The sequence below is a fragment of the Symphodus melops genome (genome assembly GCF_947650265.1).
Source record: "Symphodus melops genome assembly, chromosome: 21".
NCBI lineage: Eukaryota > Metazoa > Chordata > Actinopteri > Labriformes > Labridae > Symphodus > Symphodus melops.
In genome coordinates, this window is record NC_136711.1 from 19,124,079 (window position 1) to 19,144,758 (window position 20,680).

The window sequence follows — 20,680 nt, forward strand, 5'->3', positions numbered from 1 at the left end:
TTTTTTTTTTTTTTTTTAGAACTACAGCACAAGATGTACAGAGAAGGACAGAGTTTATTTTAATGCCATGAGGGGACAAAAAAAACAATTCAAACAAAGTCAGTAGATGAGGTAACAACATTTTCAAAAACTAAACACTTACATTATTTACATTTTGGCGGGTTTTTTTTTTTTTTTGCATAGTCCCCTAAATAAACACACGAGCACAAGGACACAGATTGCTTTTTTTTAAACCTAATGCAGACATTATCACCGTGCACATACTGAAATAAAGTCTCTATCTCTAACATGGCACTTTATCTACAAAGAAATGATAGATTTTATTTCAGGAGTGTGCACACAAACACACGTGCCTCTTTTTCCTCTTTCTTCAGTGTCCTTTTAGCTCTTTTTCTCCGCCTGCTCCTCCTCCTCCTCCTCCTCAGCTGTCTTTGAGGGGTTCAGGAGTTTGTTCTCCTTTTTCCACTTCATCCTGCGGTTCTGGAACCAGATTTTGATCTGTCTCTCGGTCAGACACAGCGCGTGGGAGATCTCTATCCGGCGCCTCCTGGTCAGGTAGCGGTTAAAGTGGAACTCCTTCTCCAGCTCCAGAGTCTGGTAGCGGGTGTAGGTCTGACGGCCCCTGCGCCCACTGTTGCCAAACGGCCCTGGGACAAAAAATAAAGACATACAAATCATCAATTAATAATAAATACTCGTGATAATGGATTTTCCAAAGTGCAAAAGAAAATCTACCTGACAGTGCACTTGAAATCTGAAGGCGTACGTCTGAAAAAATACAACATAGTGGTAATTTAACTGGAACTTACAATAGTTTTACATTTAAATATGATCTCTTATTGTGTATGAATATGACAATGTAAACACCTGTACTTAATTAAAGATATCCTATTATTTCTTTACAAATTATAGTATTTTCCTATGGTGCGTAAACGCCTCACATTGGCACACAGTGGATTTGATTGTTTTTTAAGGAATATTTTCTATAAATAATAAGAAAAGTCAATCACATTTGTTAGTTGTACCCGTGCTGCACATTATAGTAAGTTTAGATAAGCTTTGTATTTATTTTATTGCAAAAACCTGCCAAACACTGTAATTAATGGATGCATAGAGTACACTGTGTGTACACTGTGTGGTGCCTGAACTTTGTGCGTAAAAGTGACATGATCGTTCATTTCCTCTATTATCACATCAGTGTATGATTGTATTACTGTAGAGTGAAGATGCACTTTCAGACTCTGAGAGTTCAAAAATGAAAAATGTGCAAAGATGTGCAATTAAATTCAGATATTTACGTTTTAATGAGGGGCATTCAAACGCTGCTCAGAGCTTTATTAAAATATTTGCTGTTGTGCAAAAACGTGAAAAAGTAAGATTAAGTGCAACGTTAAGGGCTTTAAGTTGGAGCTCGGCTGATGTAGGCCAAGTCTGCATGTGTGTGCGTGTGTGCGCGTGCGGTCTGTATGTATGTAGCTATGTGTGGTGGAGGATGATGATGATGATGATGAAGCAGCCGAAGCCCTGAAGGCGCACAAAGATCCATTAACGATAATCTCAAACTCGGTGACAAAAAGATTATTTGATGTTTCTGTGCGTAAAGTTAAAATCAGTGTTGGTGTCGGAGTCGGCACAGCTGACAGGTAAACTGTGTGTGAGACTCGGGACGATCACTCCATCACGCAGCGCGGGATTCTTTTACCTCCAGGCTGCGTGACAACAACAGAGAGAAAACGTGATCTGAGTGGCACTCACCGGCGGAGCAGGCGTTCATCCTCTGCATCCACGGGTAGATGAGGGTGGAGGACTTGTCGTCGAGGCTGCTGCTCATGCTGACCGTCTGCTCCGCGCACTCCGCTTTGCGCTGTTGATGCTCCTGAGTGACAAACAGCGGCTGCTCATCGCGGCTCGAGAAAGCGCACGAGCCCTCCGCGTCCTTGTAGAAAGTCCCAACCGGGTTGTAGTCGCAGGGCGCTCCACCGCTCGCTCGGCCGTAGATGGCCGCGGCTGCTGCGCCCGTTTGCTGGTAGTAGGACGCGGGGTAAACCTTGTCCTGCATGTTGGCGGCTCCATATGTGGCCGCGTTGGAGTAGTGTCTTAACGGATCGGTGTATCCCGAGGAATATAACGGTATCTGACCCAGGAGAGAGTCCTGTCCTCCCGGTAGAGACACGGGAAAAGTTGAGTTAACAAAATAGGAACTCATTGGGTGGACAACGGGGTGTATATACTCCGGAGGAATATGATTTGTTGTCTTTTATAGTCCAAGTGGTTTTGCCATTACTTTATCCGAGATTTGGTTTTTGCTGAAAGGGGGGGTTGCGAGGTGCCACTGAATACAGAGGGGAAGTGTACCATCTGATCAACCTCTGGCCAATCACCGCAGCCTGTGTTTGCACTATTGCACCCATGGGGGGCTCTTGTTGCGCGCAGGGGTCCCCGGTGAATCGAAATGAAGCGCTCGAGCCTGTCCGGGCTTTACGCACGCTCACAGATACAATGCGAGAGGCGAATGGAACCGAAAAATAAACATGTTTAAATATATATATATATAACTTTTAGTTTCGAGCTCACACTGAAGTCACACAAACGGACTTCTGCAGCTATGTAATGTGCACAAACTGTCCCTCCCCCTCATAAAGACACAGCAAAAAAAAAAGAAAAGAAAAAGAAAGAACAAACGTATGAAATGGCACTTTGCGCATTATCTCCTTTTACGCACAAATAAGAGCGAACATCGGCCCCCTCCCTCTCTCTCCCTCAGCCTCCTTCTCCAACCTTCTCCTCCCTCCTGGTCAATAATCAACTGAATAAACTAATAAACTGTATCTCAAATCATAATAACCAGCATCAATGTATGTGATAGAAATGAGTGAGTCAATAATGTTCATCTTTGTGCTTTTAAAGGTGCGAGCTCAGCCTGAATTCTGGGACTGAAGTCCACGAGGACGTGCAGAGAGCAGGACTGAAGACACGCGCTTCTAATCAGAAAATCATCATCATCTTCAACACCTTCATCCCCCCCGCGATCAATGGAAACGAATAACCGATTTAAAGAAATAACCTGCGTGAGTACAGATGTGTGAAAGAAGTGTTGAGTCATTTATCAACCAGTAGAAACAAGAAGCAGGTCAATATGTGTCTCTATTACAGATATCAATATGTTTGTCTTAAATGTGACATTATTCATTATTTCGTTCACAGCATACGTCAGTTATTTTCCCTCCTTGCTTGTTATCACAACCTGTGAATTTAGTTTCACTCCTGCAGATAAAGACTTTTATTAACCTCATAATAAAGACACTGATGTTGGATTTTCGTGCTTAATAATCTCTTAAAATCTGAAAACCAAATGTGATCTTATTTCTCTAAAGCTTAAAAACGTTTAAAGACAAATGTGAACATTTGTAATTGTCTCGAGTTGAAGTCGTCATGTCCAATAATAAATAAATAAATAGAACTTAACTTGACGTTTGATTTAAAATTAATGATGTAAAATGTATGACACTGTTTTGCAAGAAAATTACTGAAATTTCAAATATTTTTAAGAGATTTTTGTTGAATTAGACGTCAAATCTGGTTTTCGTCTTTGCTCGTGCTTCACGTTGTGCGCGCGGAGGATGTTCAGGCCTAAATATCCGTGTTGGATTAACATTTGTACGTTTCACATTCTCATGTACAGGTTTACATCAAATGAAATCTTTGCAGTAAAATATCCCAGTCTCTGCACCAGGCCGCAGCCCTGCAGGAGGCTGATAACAGCTGCTGCTCACATCTGGAAACAAAACAAGAGTCACTGATTCTGACTCAGAGACAATCCAACGTTTTCACATCGCAGGAAAAAACCCGCAGAAGCACACAAGAGGCAGAAAAAAACGCCACAGACTCCACAGAAATACTCCAAAATATTTCAACGTAGTCTTGTCAAGCTGTGAAATATTCGCGAAATCGAAAAGGAGCCAAAAGCAGGGCAAATATTTGTGCAAGCGTTTAAATATTTGGATAAAAGAGACGCGAAACAGCTCGAGAAGGAGCCTCGCCATAGCAGACTTAAAGGGACTGAAAACAAGATTCTAAAGAAGAGAAAAATAAACTGACATTGTTCAGAAATTAAAATGTCGAAGTAGACAGAGAAAAAAAAAGACAATTTTGCTGATTTTTTTTAGCCTTAGCATCAGCTCATGGGCCTGTTTGTCCTTCATCATCAACATCGTCATCAGCAGCAGAGTTGAGCCTGTCTGGCCTGCAGCCGTCTTCATTATATAACATCATTATCATCCGGTATAGGCCTCAAACATACATTAAACTGGATTATTTACTCAAAGTAAAACCAGAATATTGTTTTTTGTGAGAAGCTGCAGCAGCTCACGGGTTAAAAAGAGACACAAACAGCATCTTTGTGAATATCCCACACAGAGCAGGTGGGGAAAAAGACGCTTTGGATGCTGGATATTCTCCATTTCTTTGAGACTGATGATCTTATTTCCTGTAATCTAAACAGCAGGCCTACAGTGACAGTCCAGCCACAACATTGCTGCAGCGGCGCACTTGTGCTGACTTAATCGGCGGCATATTAGAAACATGGTGCCCTTACCTTTGTTGATAATCCATCATGTGCTGGCTGTGTGCATGGGTGCCACTCCTGCAGAAGCCCGCTCTCTCCTCCTCTCGGTGTTTTCCCCACAAATTCCCCTCACTTTGCTCAAGTGATGTCCTGAAAGTAATCCCGGTATCCATGAGTGTGATGATCCCTCATTTTCACGCACACAGAAACCATTCCAGCTACATTAACATGGCGCACACAGAGAGGAGGCAGCGCGCGGAGGCTCCTTTTGCCCTCATTTGGATAAAATTACGCACGTGAACAGCCCCAAACGTCCCAAAAACAACAGTGCACACACAAAGATCCAAGAAAAAAAGGTTGTGTTACTAGTGTTAAGTGAATGAGCGGGGGGGAAAACAGCAGCTGCAATATAACCTCATGGGAAATAAGTTCCCATTCCTGCTGTCCACATGACCGCCAGCAACCAATCCTCGAGCCGCGCGAGTCGTAAACTTCCACAGCAAAGTTGTAAATTCTCATAAACAGCCGCCGTTTTTGTGCTTTTAGACGCGCTTTCTCCTTCGCCATCTTCATTTTATCCGAGGCCTGAAATGTGTGAATGTGAAGCTTAAGATTCTTAAGAAAAGCGGGAAGGAAGGAAAGTGTGAGGATGTGGAAGTGTGAGGGTGACATTGTGAGTCACGCGCACCTGGTTCTGCTCCAGCATCAAAGGTCTGTACAGCTTCGTGTTGTTTACTGTGATGTGATCTAAGATGTGTGAGACTATTCCAACCTCCTCCATCATGAACACGAGGTGATCGGCTTCTTTAGCTTTCTCGATAACAAATCTTCAAAACACCAAAGAGCGAGCTTGTGTGTTTGCTCTTTCAGCATTAAAGACGCTTCTTATGATCTCAAACTGGAGGATTTATTCCGTTTGTTGAATTTGATGAACACACAGGCCGGAGACTGAAGTCTTGTTGGAGTGATTTGAGTCCTGGGGGGATTTTAAACTCACAAAAACTTCATTTCATCTCCACCTTCTATTTGAATAAGAATGCCATGGACAAATTAAACTCCTGCCACAGACAGGCGAAATACGTCTCCAGCCTTTATATATTATTCTAAATCTTTTTTTTCTTCATTATTTCTTTCGTCTAATTCCCGTTTTCTTTGTTTTTAAAAAACATTTTTTTCTCAGTCTGAATGCTGCTGATTTCCCCTCCCGATGAGGATTTCCGACATTTATAGATGCAATAAAACGATAAATTCCTGAAGTGCAGCTCAGCTCTCTCACAGCGGGACCGTCCTGTCCTTCAAATGTGCACGTTCAGTTTAAAGAAATGTCACGTTATTATGAAGAAGGAATGATCTGACTTAATAAAAAAAATAGATTTGATAATCTTAACCTGAGGTCTAATAAAACGAATTAATAACATAATAAGGCCTGGTATTGAGAGCTGTTGATTTCTTTCTGCAGGCCTGAACACACTCCTGTTTGTTTGATTTTTTATTCAGATATCTTCACAGTTCTGCAGGCGGAGGCCTTTCAGCATGTTACACAAAACATCTCGATTCAAATCCGAGATGTATTTTTATTTTAATAAAATATTTATAAAGCTTAACTTAAAAGTGTTTGATGCACGATTCTTAAAGCTCGATCCCTTTTTTTTTAAACGACCCCTTAAAGCGTTTTATTCATGTAATTATGTGAATCTGTGTTTTTTTTAATGATTGTTCAGCTCTGTTCGGACTCTTTATTAAATTATTAAAGGTTTTATTGTCCAATAGGAAGCAGCAGCTCAGATTATTTGGATCGTTTGAAAATGTAGTCTCGATGTGTCTTCAGTCTGCGAGCAGAACAAAGAGAGCGGATGTAGAGATGTTGTAAAACTTTATGGCTTCTTTATCTCACTGATAAGCTGCAAAATGGAGCCAGAGGGGCAAACTCGTGTACTTACAACTCAAACAGTGAACACACGAAATCTAAAAAAAAAAAAAAAAAAAAAAAAAAAAATCAAAATGTCAGAATACAAAATATTGAAATTTAAAAAACACGTTTTTTTAAATCCCTGCATGATCCAAAAGTAATAAATAAAAAAATAAATAAACCCTGAATAAAGAGGTAAAACTAAAACTGAATCACATTAAAAAAAAAAAAGTCTTTATTAACATCAGTGCAATAAAAAAAAGTTATACTTAAATGTGTCAGGAAAAGAGAGCAGAAGACCTTTAAATATTTGAATATCCCTCAGGTTCTGGTTCGAGGGTGTTTGAAATGGTAAAGTGACATGAGAGGTTCAGCTGATCAGAAATCAGGGACAGAGGAAGGAAGAGTTCCTGTGGTGTAAAATTTACTTTTATTTGGCACTAAATTGTTGTTGTTGTTTTGTGTGAGATAATTCTCCCTCAGAGTTAAATATTTCACATGTGAGCACACACACACACACACACACACACACACACACGCTGGGTAGTGTTGTTTCCTCTGGAGGGTTCATCGTGGCAGGCAGTGTGAACTGCAGGAGCAGATGTAAAATTCATGATCAAGCTTTCATCACAGGCACAGTGTGTTTGTGTGTTTTCACAGTTTGAACCGCCTCTCTCCCTCTCTACATATAATCCAGCCCCCCCCTCTCTCCTGGCTAACAGTCACTGGCCTTTTCCGTACTGGGGGGCTCTGCGGGAGGAGTTTCCTACGATGTGAGAGAAGCCAGGCCTCTGGACCAGGGGGGCACGGCTGGAGACGACGAGCAGGTTCTGCAGGGCAGCGGGGTCGTGGGACGCGAGGGAGCTGCAGCGAAGGCCTCCTCTGGGGACGTTGTTTATGAGCGGGATGCCGGGATGACGGGACGCGGCGTCCGTGTAGGAGCTGCTCCTGGCGTCCTGCCTCGCAAAGAGAGGGCCGCCGGCTGCTGAGGAGGAAACAGACACAGAAAACCTGACGAAATCAAAACAGGAATTAAAAAAAAAACTAAAAAACAATCAGGCTGTGAATTCAGTGGAGTTTGAAAACTTAACAGAGACACAGTTCGTGCACCAACACGAAGCAGATATTTTCTGACCTGAGAATAAAGAGTTTCTTAAGCTGTTTAATCCAATTTTTAAAATAGTAAACAAAATGATCACATACGATAAAAGCAAAAAAGACAAAACATAAACAATAATGAAAATATAAAATACAAACAATTTAAGATTAATTGATTATTTTTGGTTTATTGGAAGGAAGAGAAATAAAATGCGTAGTTCTACCCTGCCACTCTGAAACAATCTAAATGTAGGTGTGTGCAGGTGTGTTCAGGTGCTCTTACCTGGCCAGTGTACCCGCTGGGCGCTCAGGGTCCGGCGCACCCCCGCGGCTCTGTTGTGGCTCTGGGCCTCGCTCTGCAGGAAGCCGGAGGCGTTCACGCCCCTCTGGTCCGAGGAGGGCCACGCGCCGAGCTGAGCCAAGCGGGTCAAGTGAAGGTGCTGCGACACAGTTCACTCTGCTTCATTCAATCATCCAATCAGCTGCCAGATTTTATTACAGCGATCTTCTCCACACAATCGATGGCGATTACGTTCATTCACAACAACAAAAAAATCTAATTTGTTGATTTCATGATTTGGCAGCTGCTTGTCTGCTTTTAGATCGCTCAATAAAATGTTTTAATTTTTTACAATTAAATCTTTAAAAGTCACCAAAAATGCTGCTCGCCCTCTCAAAGAACAAAGAGTTTATTAGAAATATATGTTTATTCTAATAAAATTAGGTGTTAAAAAAAACCTATAAATTATTGATAATTTCATTATTTTTTTTAAGGGTTAGGTCGTGTCCCATGAACGGAGGCGGGTGGCCCGGGTTCAAATCCTTTCCTGCACGCCCTACTCTCTCTCTCTCCCTCTCTCTCTCTCTAAGATATCCTTCTTTATTCTCTTTACTATGAAATAAAATCATAAAAAGCCTCCAAATAAACCTTTACAACCATTAGAAAAATGTAATTTTTCTGTTTTTGTTTTTTTTTAAATTTGTTTTAAATAAAGGATTTTGTTCACTCTTCAGATTCGGGTGTTTCTTCGGACCAAACGAACATTTGAATGACATTTTTGATGACAGGAAATTGTGACTGAGTTGAGTTTCTTCCTTTTAAACATTGTGAAAAGAGACATTATTGTAAGAAATAGAATTACGAAAAAAAATGTAACAACTAATAAATCTTTTCTTTAAATTCATGGGACATTTTTTAAAGGTGATATTTTGCACATGGTGCTCCTGACGCTTTACTGAAATATGCACAGAATGAAGGATTTTCTTTTTTTAAAGCCAATTTAAGAACACATAAATAAATCATGACTACGTCCCAGGATCATTTTTCCCCCCAAGGGGACTGGATAGCTAAAATTTTGGAGGGTCCGGGAAACAAACTGATGATCCTATTTCTTTGAAATGAGAAGATTTTGTGAAGTGTTTCGATGAGTACCTGTCGTGAGATCTGACTGAAGGGATGTTGATTCGTCCTTTGGGAAAACTGTGCGATCGAGTCAAACTGAAAAACAAGAAACAAAGTGATGACAGACTGGAGGATGAAAAGCAGAATTATCTTTAATTGCTGAACAAAAAAACCCCAAACAATCAGGTAAACGGTGTCTTCATGTGCTCTCACCTTGCTCTGCTGCGGCCTCTGAGGAGCCGGTCTGCTCTGCTGGAGGTCTTTGTTGACCCCCCTTCCTGTCCTCTGGACCTGCAGCATCTGGTGGAGCTGATCCACCACACCGAGGTCCTGCAACAGTTTCTTTCTCCGGAGCAGAGATTCCAGCCGCTCCCGCTCCTCTTCGTCCGCCTCTCTCTCCTCCTCCTCCTCCTCCTCCTCCTCCTCTCCCTCCTCCTTCACCTCCTTCACCGCCTCCTGGACCTCTGCAGCTTCAGGATCCAGCAGCACACTGGACAGAGGCGGCTGCAGAGAAACATTTGATTCAATTTGTTTTTATTGCCTCGATGTTTGTGGCTGAACGATATATTTCCAATCACTGTCACTGAATAACCTTGATAACACTGTTTGTTTTCTCCTGACTGACAATAAAATATATTTTAATATGAAACGAAAGGCATCAAATAAAAATGATCTGCAGGAATAGCATTCTAGCTTTATTTAAATGGTGTAAAAGTACATTTATTCTAAAGGGGGTCAGCCAGAATATGAACCATTCATCACAGGGCAGAGGCTGTTTAGCTCCCTCTTGTGGTAACAGGTAGAAAATCTGCATCTTTAGCCTCACCGCCTGCAGGTCGGGGTCTGATTTGCGGGCTTGAGTCTGTGTTCGTCTTTGTGGCTTGGATCCCTCCCCCGCCGTCTCCCCCTGCAGGTCCTTCCTCCGGCCTCCTTTCTGGTCTCTCTCGTTCTGCTCCTGCTTCAGACGCAGCTCCTGCAGCTGCTGCCTAAAGACAGAATATACACGCCCACATTTTTTTTTTAAATTAATAATTATTTTATTAATATTCTCATCATGACAAAAGATAATTAATAAGATCTCATTTCCCGTTTAAAAACAGAAACAACAAAATCCCAAAACAAAGCACCTTTCTGATTATTTTAATGATGGACTGTAACAAAAACAAACACAGTAAGTTCCAGTGCATTATTATCTAACCAAAGTTATAAGCCATGATTCACATCTAAAATGCTGTTAAGCTGTAAATCACACATTTCAGGGGCTCCAGGGGCCTAGTGAGGCGGTTGTCCTCAAAGTAGACGCCCCAGGTTTAAATCCGGCCTGTGGCTCATTTCGCACACACACATTCCTCCCTCTCTCTCTGATTTCTGAATCTATCCATTGTCTTGTTATTCACATAAAGGCATGAACGTCCATAAAAGACTTTACAAAAATCACAATTTTCCAAACACATTAGTTTAATAAGATCGAATAAAACAACATTCAAATTCCCAGGGAATCGGAGGACTGTCCAAAACCCAAGCAGTTGATGGTAATAGAATAAATGTATGTGCACCACAAAGCCTCTGCTCTGTCCTGGACCGTGTGTTGAACGTTCACCTGGCACACTCCTCTCTGGCCTTGGACGCTGCCGTGTCCTGGAAGAGCGAGCTGCTGTGTTTGAAGTACTTGTCGTATTTCTCTGCTCCCTCTCGGGGGTAGATCCTCCTGAAGCCTCCCAGGTGCTTGGCCTCGTACCTCTCCATCTGCTCCACTGTGGCAGCCTGGCACTGACGCAGCTCCTCCGACCTGGTGGCAGAACACACACACACACACACACACACACACACACACACACACACACACACACACACACACAGCATTCAGGTGGAGGGTGTGTGACCTTGAGGGCAGAAAAAAACAACCAAATCACATGATAAATACATGCGACAGATTCCTACCTGGCCTCTCTGGAGCTGTTCTGCTGCAGCCTGTCCTTCACCCTGCGCCGCTCCTCCTTGGTTATCTTGCGGCGGTCGCAGGCGCCCAGGTTGATGAGAACCAGAGTGTCGTAGAGCAGCGCGTCCTTCACCTCGCGGTCCAGCTGGGAGTCGGTGGTGAAACTTGGGGAGTGATTGACCTGGAAACAAACATTAACAAACTAAATGGAGCTTTTCTAGATTAACTACAGAAGCCTGCAGCAGACACACATTTTATTTACTCAAACAAAACAATAGGCTGCTTACTGTGACAGGCCAGACCACACATGCAAGATATCAAGTTTTAGGCTTAAATAACAGTGTTTATTTTTCATTTAGAAAGAAGCTAAAAGTTTAAAATAAAAGGCGTTGAAAACAAACTTGAATAAACTTTCCTACAATCTGTCGTTTGAACTAAATTTGTAACTATTTCTCAACACAAAAAGAAAATCCGATTCGCAGGTGATCAAAGTGCGAGGTCGTTGTTTTTCACCTCCAGCACCCAGGGTCTGAGCTGGTGGTCCAGCAGCACGTCGAAGCCGAGGATCTCGAAGCAGGCGCTGCCGGTGGTGTGGTTGGGGAAGCAGGTGTGGTAATTATGCTTCAGGATGGGGTGAGCCGAGATCAGCGTCTTTATGATCACGTCCTCGATGTCGTTCCACATCTTGTCTGTGTTGCAGCTGATGGACTCGAGGAGTTTGTTCAGGGTGGAAAGCTTTCTGCGGGATGAGAACACATTTTGATTTTTAACAGTGTGTGAGGGATCACGTGACAGTCGATCCTACGTTTTATTTTTTACCTTTTGCTTCCCATGTCTTGGTCACGGACAAAGTTTTCACTGTTCTTGTTGATGGCGTAGTTTGTGAGATGCATGCACACGTCCTCCTGACATGAGACAGACAAAGTGAGAGACATGCATCACTGATAGGAACAATGATTATATACAGACTGTCTGAGAGCTTGTTGTAAGAGCTACATTATTATTGGCTTTTCGTCTTTGCCACTTATCAAAGTTATGGATAACTAAATAGCTCAGACTGTATTGTTTTCAAACACCTGGTACAGAAAAATATTAAATCACTGCAGATTTTGCTAATCATATAACCATGTTGCACCACAGAAGCTTTTTATGCATTTATTGAGATATCGGACAGTGGATAGAGACAGACTGACATCAGGGAGACAGAGTGCGGAATAACATGCATGAAGGAAGGCACAGGTAGGATTTGAACCTGGGTTCCTACACAGATATATTATCGTACTTTCTAAAAGAACAGGAAGTTTGAGGATCAGACTTTCAGAGGTCAACATTTCTGATTTGTCGTGAACTCAAAGTATTTTTAAAAATCTTACAACCCTGAACCTTTTCATTGAGTCCGGTGTGCTGAGTCTCACCACGTTCCCGTGTGTCGGTTCGTTGTATTTGGTGGTGCAGAAGCGAGCCAGTCCCTCTCTGAACATGAATATGCTGAGCGGGTCGCACGACGTCACCAGCACGTAGATACGCAGGTCGAACTTGTATCCGTTGACAATGTAAGGCTGCGAAGGGGAATGACAGACGGGCTGAACTCACAGCTGTGTTTGAATCTCTATAAGTGCAGCGTAACGCACTCTTACCTTCGAGACGTAAACCTGGCAGATCATGTGTTCTCCAGGCTGAATGTCTTTACTTGATTTGGTTATGAAAATGCCTTTTCCTTGGCAACCCGTATCTGGCTTGCAGATGTACGTTTTGTTTTTTTTGGCCCTGGTGAAAGCTTGAAAGTCACTGTAGCTGCAAAATACAACCAGAGGAGAAGTCACTATAAAAAGAACGAGCACAAAGAGGGGACAAAATGACAACAACACACGCAGACTGACTCTGCAGGAAGGCACCACGTTCTGGGAAAGATGTTGTAGTCTTTGGGGAACAGCTTCAGCATTCTGTTCATGTTTCTTGCGAGCGAGTCTTTGCGGCAGATCTCACTCATCCCTGGGAAATGATTGATCTTCTGAGAAGACACACAAAGGGAATTATTCTGTGAGCACATGACGACTGTGGCCTCAGGTATAATATCGGACGTTTTAGCATTTTTTCCAAACAGTCCAAGTGAGATATGACTAAATAAAGCCGATTCCAATTTCATGTTCAGAGGAAAAATCGTTGGTGCTGAAAAGTCCCTGCACTGCATTACCCAATTAGATTACAAATTGATTACCTGAGGTGAAGAACTGTTATGAGCCATGAATACTGTGCCCTGAAGAAAAAAACCCAGCCTCATAATCTCAGTGGATATCTACATTTTTTATTAATCAGCGAGTGGGCTTATTGAGCGGAAGAATTTAAATTACAACTTAGAAATATAACAAATAGACAGAGCAGAATGACGAGTCCCGCACGCTTCATTTTCTGTTTCATTTGCACGTTAGATTTCAGCTTAATTAGTCTTCAAATAAGATGCAACTGATGTGCTGTGAGTGTGTTTATGTGCGAGCAAACTGAGTGGAGTACCTGGTACCGCTTCATGTCCTTAACGCGGTCTAAAGACACGGAGAAGTCCGTCCAGAAAAGCGTCCAGTCGTCACCCTCCACTGACTCCCTGAGGCCGTATCTGCGAGCGGCACGTCGCACTGAGACACACCAACAGCAAGCGTCACGACTGTGATCAGAGTGTGTGTGTGTGTGTGTGTGTGTGTGTGTGTGCGTTTACTAATTATGAGAATATATTTCTGCTATTATGAGAGCTGTGTATGAATTATAACTATAAATCTGGTACTTTTTAAATACACTACATGGCCAACAAAAACATGCAGCTTTACACCCTTATAATTGTTCAACATCTCCAAGATCCTGAGTTCTTATTTTGCTGCTGTAAGAATATCTGTTCACACTGCAGGCAGAAGAGATACATCCATTTTTTTTTTCACATATCTAACCAAGATCAGAATCTGATATTTGAAAATCAGACACAGCCCGTATTCATCAGGAGTCCTAAATCGATTGTGACCTCAGTCTGAACAGCCAGGTCGGAATGAGCGAGACTTGTAGCTAATCACGGCTCTGAGCTGGTGCGAGGGCCGGGAGTGGAAGTTTCTCACACTCAATGAAAACGAGGAGTGATTTTTCAAAAGTAGTTTGTCTTTGCCCGTGTGTGCATGTGTGTACAGTCCTGTGTGTGTGCTCTCGTGGACATGTGTGTGTGAGCTGTATGGCTCTTTGCGATGACAGGTGATGTGGACGAGTAGTGTATCTAATACTTCCCACTTTCCAATATGTTCTTTGTTGCAGTCCAAGAGTTGATTCTACATGACCTGAGTGCAGAATGATTGAGCTCTGTGCACTGTCTGAAAGGATCATGGGCATTAGGCTCGGTCATGTTTTACCCAAACGTACCGCTGTCATATTTGCAGTTGGTGAGGTTGATCCACAGTCATCTGGAAGAGAAGAGAGACAGAGAGAGGGGACAGACATCTGCTTTGCTGCAAGGTCCTCTAAACGCCTCATTATATGCTCATCTTCCCATTCAGAATGATGAGGACGAGCGAGGAAAGAAAAACTTAAGAGCCTCCAGGACAAAGTGATAAAATCATAACTGACAGGGTGCTCAGGCGTAATGTACCTGCATCGGGTAATGACTGCAGAAGCAGAAAAAAAAAAGTAGCAGATCCAGCAGTTAAGTACCTTCTCTTGCCTTTTCTCCTCTTCTTGGGGATGATGGGCGGGGGGATGTGGGTGCAGGCTTCAGTTTGGCTTTCACCCCCCTCCCCCTCCCCCTCGCCGTGCTGGTTGTGTTTACGTGCATCGTTTCTGTCTGGGCTGTCCACAGGTAGACCCATCCTGGATAAGCACAACACAAAGAACACAAACATCTTCTGAGATGCTGTTTGAAAAAAACAAACAAAAAAAAAACATTGTATGATGTGCCATTTAACTCTCATCTAAATGTTCTGTCTTTAATGTAATGTGCTCCACAGCTTGACAACGATACGCAATCAAACAGAGCTGAGAGCACACTCTGGTGCACGGATGGACTCATGTTTCCGTCTCTCTCATCAGGTGAGTGCTCCGGCTGTCAGCACATCGTCACACGGCCGCATTCAAGAGTTATTGTGGCAGCACGGATACAAATTATGCAAAAAAAACCAAACAAACAGTTAGAGGGAATTAACTCTAACAACAAACAGCCTAAATTGTGTTACTTTAAGAAATGTTGACACAAAGAAAATAACATCTCGTCTTTCTCGTTCTTAAAAGGTTTGATTTTAGGTTTTCAAAGTGCCTTAAGTTTTATAAGCAGTCTTTAACATACGTCATTAAACACGTTAGAGACAATAGATATCGCATTTCTCTTCAGCAGTGTTCAGCTGCATTCTGAGAGAGAAGTTACTTTATTTCTGTCATGTAGACCAAGATAAATAACATACCTGTCCTCATGTTTTATATTTCCCTGTGACAGGTCACAGCACTACATGTCTTCAATATGTTTAATGTTTAATGTCACTTTTACTGCAGCACATGTGTCATCAATTTTTTTCCCTCCCTGGTAGAGTGTCTGAGCTTAAAGTATTTCTTAAGACATGACGACACTGGAGTGGATGTGACAGGGTGAAGTGCACTTTCATTAAATTAATTAGATCCTAGTTTGAGCAGCTTTCTGCTGCTGGAGCTTATTAGAAACATGCAGAGGCTTTTTAGCTCGGGTATAATCACTTCTATCTGAAGCAGTTCCACTGCCCGCTTCCATCGCTGCAACACCTGTTGACCTGATAACTGCTCTCATATCTGCCAAACCCAGGGGCGTCCAAAACGGGCCGTGTGTGAGAAGGAGCACATACTGGCTGCTGCATGGTTGTCAGAGAAGCTTCAACACAGCATGTTTCCTTCATGTCTGATCACAGAGGAAGAGAGCGTCATCATTTCACTCTCTAAAGTTGAAGAATCGTACTGAAAGAATAGAGAGCTGAAGAGTGTTTACATGTTCTGTGTTAACTCCTCTTTGATGTCTGTAAGTAAGCAGTTCATACTAATGAGTGAATAATAAACAAGTATGCAGGATGGATTTGTCCAATCATGCCTGCGCTAATCATAGCATGCTCAATGCTCATAAAGTTAATGACCTTGCAAAATGCTTACCATAGCTTGTTACCATGCCAACTTTAGTGGATTAGCACTCAACACAAAGTACAGCTGAGGCCAGTTCATCAGCTGTACAGATGTTGGTCACAGATCCAGTGTTGAACAAAGTAAACAATGATCTGAAATGGGGCTGACGAAAAGAGTTCCACCTCGACTTCTGTTTATGTCTGTCTGCAGTGTAATCGCCACGGCAGCGTCTCCGCTGTTCGCCTCGGACGCCTATCTGGTGTCTTGCAGGGTGAAGGTGAGTTCAAGTTAATACTGATTGTGACAGAATACTGAAAAGGGTGGTGGTGGTGTCAGTAAGGAGGGACACCCCAGATAGTCTGTGGGAGGCTACGGTGCCAGGTGACAGTATTCTGATCCAGTGATCTGGATAATCCTGACCCTGAACTGTGAGCTTTACATCGGGCCGAGACGCCCCGCTGACCTCGGCCCGGATACAGTTACAGACCTGTGAAGGATTTCTCCGTGGTTATCCCTCAGCGTGCAGCAGCAGCAACAACAGGAACATGAATAACACCTTTGTATAGCCTGTCCTCTGTGAACCATGACTGCATTTGATATAAAAGACTTTGTTAGCTGCTCAGTGTCATTACATGATTTCATTTAAAAATTCCAGCTATAGCATGACAGGCTAAGCTGGCGCTAGTCTGCCTTCAAAACAAACTGCAGAGCTAAACGCAGCTTATTACGGTACACTGTCTTGCAGTGTAAACACTTTGAAGTTATTAAAGACAAATGTATGATGAACTGCCTTAAAAACATACATTTCTCCAATTACAAAAATCACTATCAGCTTATTTTCTTTTGTGTAACTACATTATGTATCTACTGTTTTTATCTCAACTTGTATTAGTATTTGTAATGTAATAAAATGTGTATTTTTTTTTTACTATAATCTTGTGCCTGTGTAAAGCACTTTAAATTGTCTGATGTTTGAAAGGTGCGATATAAACAAACTTACCTTATTTTACTTTACCTATGTGTTTTTAACTGTTTGCACTTACAGTATCACAAACAAACCCAGTTAGCATCGATAAAGCTAATACACTGATGAAGACTTCACACTTTCTCATTTGTTCAAGCCGTTGATGAGAGGTGTGGATTAAATTTATGTTAATATTTTCGGCTCGATCCTCAAAGAACGAGGGTTCACGTTTGTTCAACGGCCAAAGTTTCACTGAGCAAAGTTTAAAGTCCCCGAGTTGCGCTCACTCACCTGCCCTGTTAAGCCCACATCTGTCAGTCTTCTTTGTCACCTCTTTAAAGCAACAATCGTGGTCTCAGGAGCCCTTTAAGATCCTGTCACACTCCTCAGCAGATGAACCAACGAGACACATCTTGTCCGCCAGCAGTGTCTGCCTCTGAAAAAACAACAACACACAAACAGAGTAGATTTGTATCAACACCACAATGGCTCAGTTCAGATTGACTTACACACTCAAGCAACAGGCCCAGCGGTGGATCTGGTGACCAATTAGAAGGTGAGGGGACAAAACACCTGATCCCTCCTGACATGATGGAGAGAGAATGAGCCGTAGAACTCGGCAGGGGAGCGGGCGGAGAGGGATAATCCCTGATATTTGTCCACTGAAATAGGAGAAGTGTTTTTCAACACCTCAAGTTGTTAAATTTAAATCTGTGCTGAAACGAGTTGTGTGTTGCAGTCGAACAGGCTGGACATCTATCCTTTTTAGCCAAGTTGAAATGGAGCACCTCCTTCCACTGCGGACATTAAAAATGGAGCACAGGCAGGAGGGGAAATGTTGGTGAAACATGAAGCAGACAAACGTGTCCCATTTGACATAACAGCCAGATATAATCCATCTGATAATATTGAAGTGATTATAACTATTAACAATTTAGTGCTGAAATAATTCCAGATTAATCAATCATCAGTTGACATCCTTCAATCTTTCACACTCACTTATCTACCTTTTGTTGTCCTTATGATGCTTTAAAGATCAACAGCTAATCTTCCAACACTGATATCAGCTACTCAATTTAATTATTAAATGTCACGTCTGTGTGTTTGTGCAAACCTTTTGTGTGTTTGAGTGTGTGTGTGTGTGTGTGTGAGAGAGAGAGAGAGAGAGAGAGAGAGTTTCATGAGCAACATGAGCTCTCATACAATTACAGAGCAATGCAATTATAATTTAATGTGACAGTGGTGTACTTTATAGACACATTAAACGAGGGTGAGAAAAGATAATGCACTCTTGCTTTTATCGAAGTGTGTGTTATTAATAAGAACCTGTTTTGTGGATTATTTGGTCTTTAAATTAGTGCAGCTCTTGTTAACGTAATGTGCAATTCTTCTTTATGGTTTTGGAATTTATTTATTTTTCATTCTGCTTTACATGATCAGTTATTTCAAGGCTCAAGACTCTGTTTATTTACATTTTTTTGTAGCATCTGCATCTGCAAGAAATGCTGTTCTCTCATCAGTGTGACAGAAAATAAAACGTTTCTTTTCCAACAAAAAGAGAATTTCTCATTTGTGTAAACACAGGTAAGAAACGTGCAAAAAAAAAAAAAAGCCAAATTCATCTGATTTAATGACATCTGGAAGTAGTGTATAATTTTGAGCAGAAGTAGGTGTAACATGAAGAAACAGCTCTGAAGATGAAAAGGTGTCCTGACTGGAGAGCTATGTAGTGTAGAACCTCGCAGTGCAGAAATATGGCAGACACATTTTCTACACTGGATATGTGCATCCACTTATTACCCTCAAAATGTTGCTCTGCAGATACTTCAGAGTTATACAACGAAAGAAGGTCATATTTACAGAGGGGTGATGGTAATGTGTCGCTAGAAATATGATCTCTACGCCGTTTTCTAAACCTTCCTGCATACAGGGTTGCATTTCTCGGCACATAATATAAAAGTAAAACGTGTCTGATTTCACATATTAAAGAATAAAGCGTCTAAACGTTTGGGTTAGTCAATATCTGTGGCGTTTTAACATTAACAAAGTCTTCGTAGCTTACCGTAATAAGAGCTAGCATATGTGCTATATGTACGGTGCTGTTTCTATGGCAACAGAATGCTGGCTTCTTCCTGGCTAGCATGAAACTTTGACAGTCATTTTTAAACGACCGAAAAAAACCCTCAAACCTGACTTTACCGGAGTGAAAGTGTGTCCTCCTTCCTCCCAAACAGACACACGAACCGAAACTCTTTTCTTTTTTTCTTTTTTTCTTTTTTTTTGTTGTTTTCGGGACTTTAAAAAGTCTTGAATTGAGGGACAGACGAAACCAACACAAATGTAAACATGGAATGAACTCACACGCGCGTGCCTTTCAGATGGAACGGCCCCCGTAGTACCTGGCCTTCAGCCAATCAGAGGACAGCAGTGCAAGAGTTCCGTTCTCTGATTGGTTCTTGGCCTAACAACGAGAAAGAGCATATATAGTATATAGGAGCATATATATATAATTTCAAGGTTTAAAAAAAATAAAAAATAAATAAAAAAAATACCAAATACTTCAGAAAAGATGATTGGCATAATCCAAACTACACTATACAATTAAAGGCTTTAATACACTTTAATGTACCATGTTTGATAAGTTTTAATATTATACAGATGGTTCTCCTTGTTATTATATCATCATTAATCTAAAAATCTAGTTGAGTTTTTTTTTTTACAATTTACTCTAAATGGGAATAAATCAACTCTCTCAATAGAAGACAATCACATCAATTGTCTTATTCTATTTAAGTTTTTCCTATAAAGTTGGTTGGTGATAACTAAATTGCCTAATGCACACTTAAATAACAGAGGATATAATGTAGTAAGAGTGTGGCTCCCTCTTGTGTTATCAAACCACAATGCTGGACAAAAAAACCCCGACTCAGGCTAAAGTAACTACATTTCCCATAATGCAGCTCGACTGTTAACGGGAAATTAGAAAAAAAGAGCGCATCTTTGATTTGAGCGCACATGTAAATAAACAGTGACGGAGCTTAGACAACAATGTTTTCGTGACTCCATTCTCTGCTCTTATCTGTATATACATTTTTCACACACAACCAATTTTATTTTAATAATTATATGCTGTCAGAAAAAAACATTTTCGTGCATGTACAGAAACGTTATAATAATAATAATAATAATAATCTGTATGTCCTTACTTGGGCAATAAATAAAACGCGAATTTCTTCAGAATTTAATTTCCAACACATACAAACATGTCTTGGAAATTAAATAGTTTTTTTAATCACAGCAGACACAAGAGAACAAATGTTGACACACTTTTTAAAGAAAGGGTTTACAAGAAATTATAATTTAGTTTACCGCAATTTTTTTTACAGTTAAGTTCTCTTAGATTTTTTTTCCACCTTTATAATAAAAAAGAAAACGAAAAAAGAACAGTCAGAGGTTTGTTTGTTGTTCATCTCTAAAGGCTGAAAACAGAGGTTTCACTTTAAAACATTTTGTTTTACTAAATAATTAAGGTAGTCTATTATACATGTGTTCATTTTCATCCTCCATCAGAATACCAACTTCGATGATATTATAGTCTTACACGGTCCTTTATGTCCCTCAAAAGATTTGTGTGTATTCTAAATACAGAACTTTACGAGCCGGAAGTGCTACGTTGAAGTTCTATGCTTGGCAATACAAAT

At 41.3% G+C, this 20,680-nt stretch overlaps 2 protein-coding genes and 1 long non-coding RNA gene across 10 annotated transcripts in view; 1 reads left to right on the forward strand and 2 right to left on the reverse strand.

Annotated features, from left to right (window-relative positions):
- Positions 1-3,314, forward strand: part of LOC306817169 — a 29,170-nt gene extending 25,856 nt beyond the window's left edge. The window contains exon 7 of the long non-coding RNA XR_013777981.1: positions 2,908-3,314. This is a non-coding gene — a long non-coding RNA (uncharacterized lncRNA). The remainder of the gene's footprint in view (positions 1-2,907) is intronic.
- On the reverse strand, positions 377-5,379 carry hoxb6b (homeobox B6b). 2 transcript variants are annotated; one of them, XM_079333840.1, is made up of 4 exons: positions 4,595-5,379; positions 1,756-2,152; positions 736-768; positions 377-647 (listed from the first exon to the last, which is right to left on the reverse strand). In XM_079333840.1, exons 2-4 carry the CDS (start codon positions 2,057-2,059, stop codon positions 382-384), a joined length of 603 nt encoding a protein of 200 aa, XP_079189966.1. In that variant the 5' UTR covers positions 2,060-2,152; positions 4,595-5,379; the 3' UTR covers positions 377-381. The 2 variants fall into 2 exon arrangements, with proteins under 2 accessions (XP_079189966.1, XP_079189965.1); XM_079333839.1 differs by lacking the exon at positions 4,595-5,379 and having other exon boundaries at positions 1,756-2,890.
- A 1,501-nt stretch (positions 5,380-6,880) lies between these two features.
- ttll6 (tubulin tyrosine ligase-like family, member 6) lies at positions 6,881-19,358 on the reverse strand. 7 transcript variants are annotated; one of them, XM_079333822.1, is made up of 17 exons: positions 19,179-19,358; positions 17,271-17,415; positions 14,594-14,749; positions 14,306-14,343; positions 13,424-13,542; positions 12,793-12,920; positions 12,550-12,706; positions 12,328-12,471; positions 11,732-11,817; positions 11,426-11,651; positions 10,915-11,093; positions 10,574-10,762; positions 9,800-9,959; positions 9,187-9,477; positions 9,004-9,069; positions 7,855-8,011; positions 6,881-7,458 (listed from the first exon to the last, which is right to left on the reverse strand). In XM_079333822.1, exons 3-17 carry the CDS (start codon positions 14,746-14,748, stop codon positions 7,196-7,198), a joined length of 2,358 nt encoding a protein of 785 aa, XP_079189948.1. In that variant the 5' UTR covers position 14,749; positions 17,271-17,415; positions 19,179-19,358; the 3' UTR covers positions 6,881-7,195. The 7 variants fall into 7 exon arrangements, with proteins under 7 accessions (XP_079189948.1, XP_079189947.1, XP_079189944.1 ...); XM_079333821.1 differs by having other exon boundaries at positions 6,881-7,455; positions 12,793-12,923; XM_079333818.1 differs by having other exon boundaries at positions 12,793-12,923.
- Between the last annotated feature and the right edge of the window lie 1,322 nt (positions 19,359-20,680).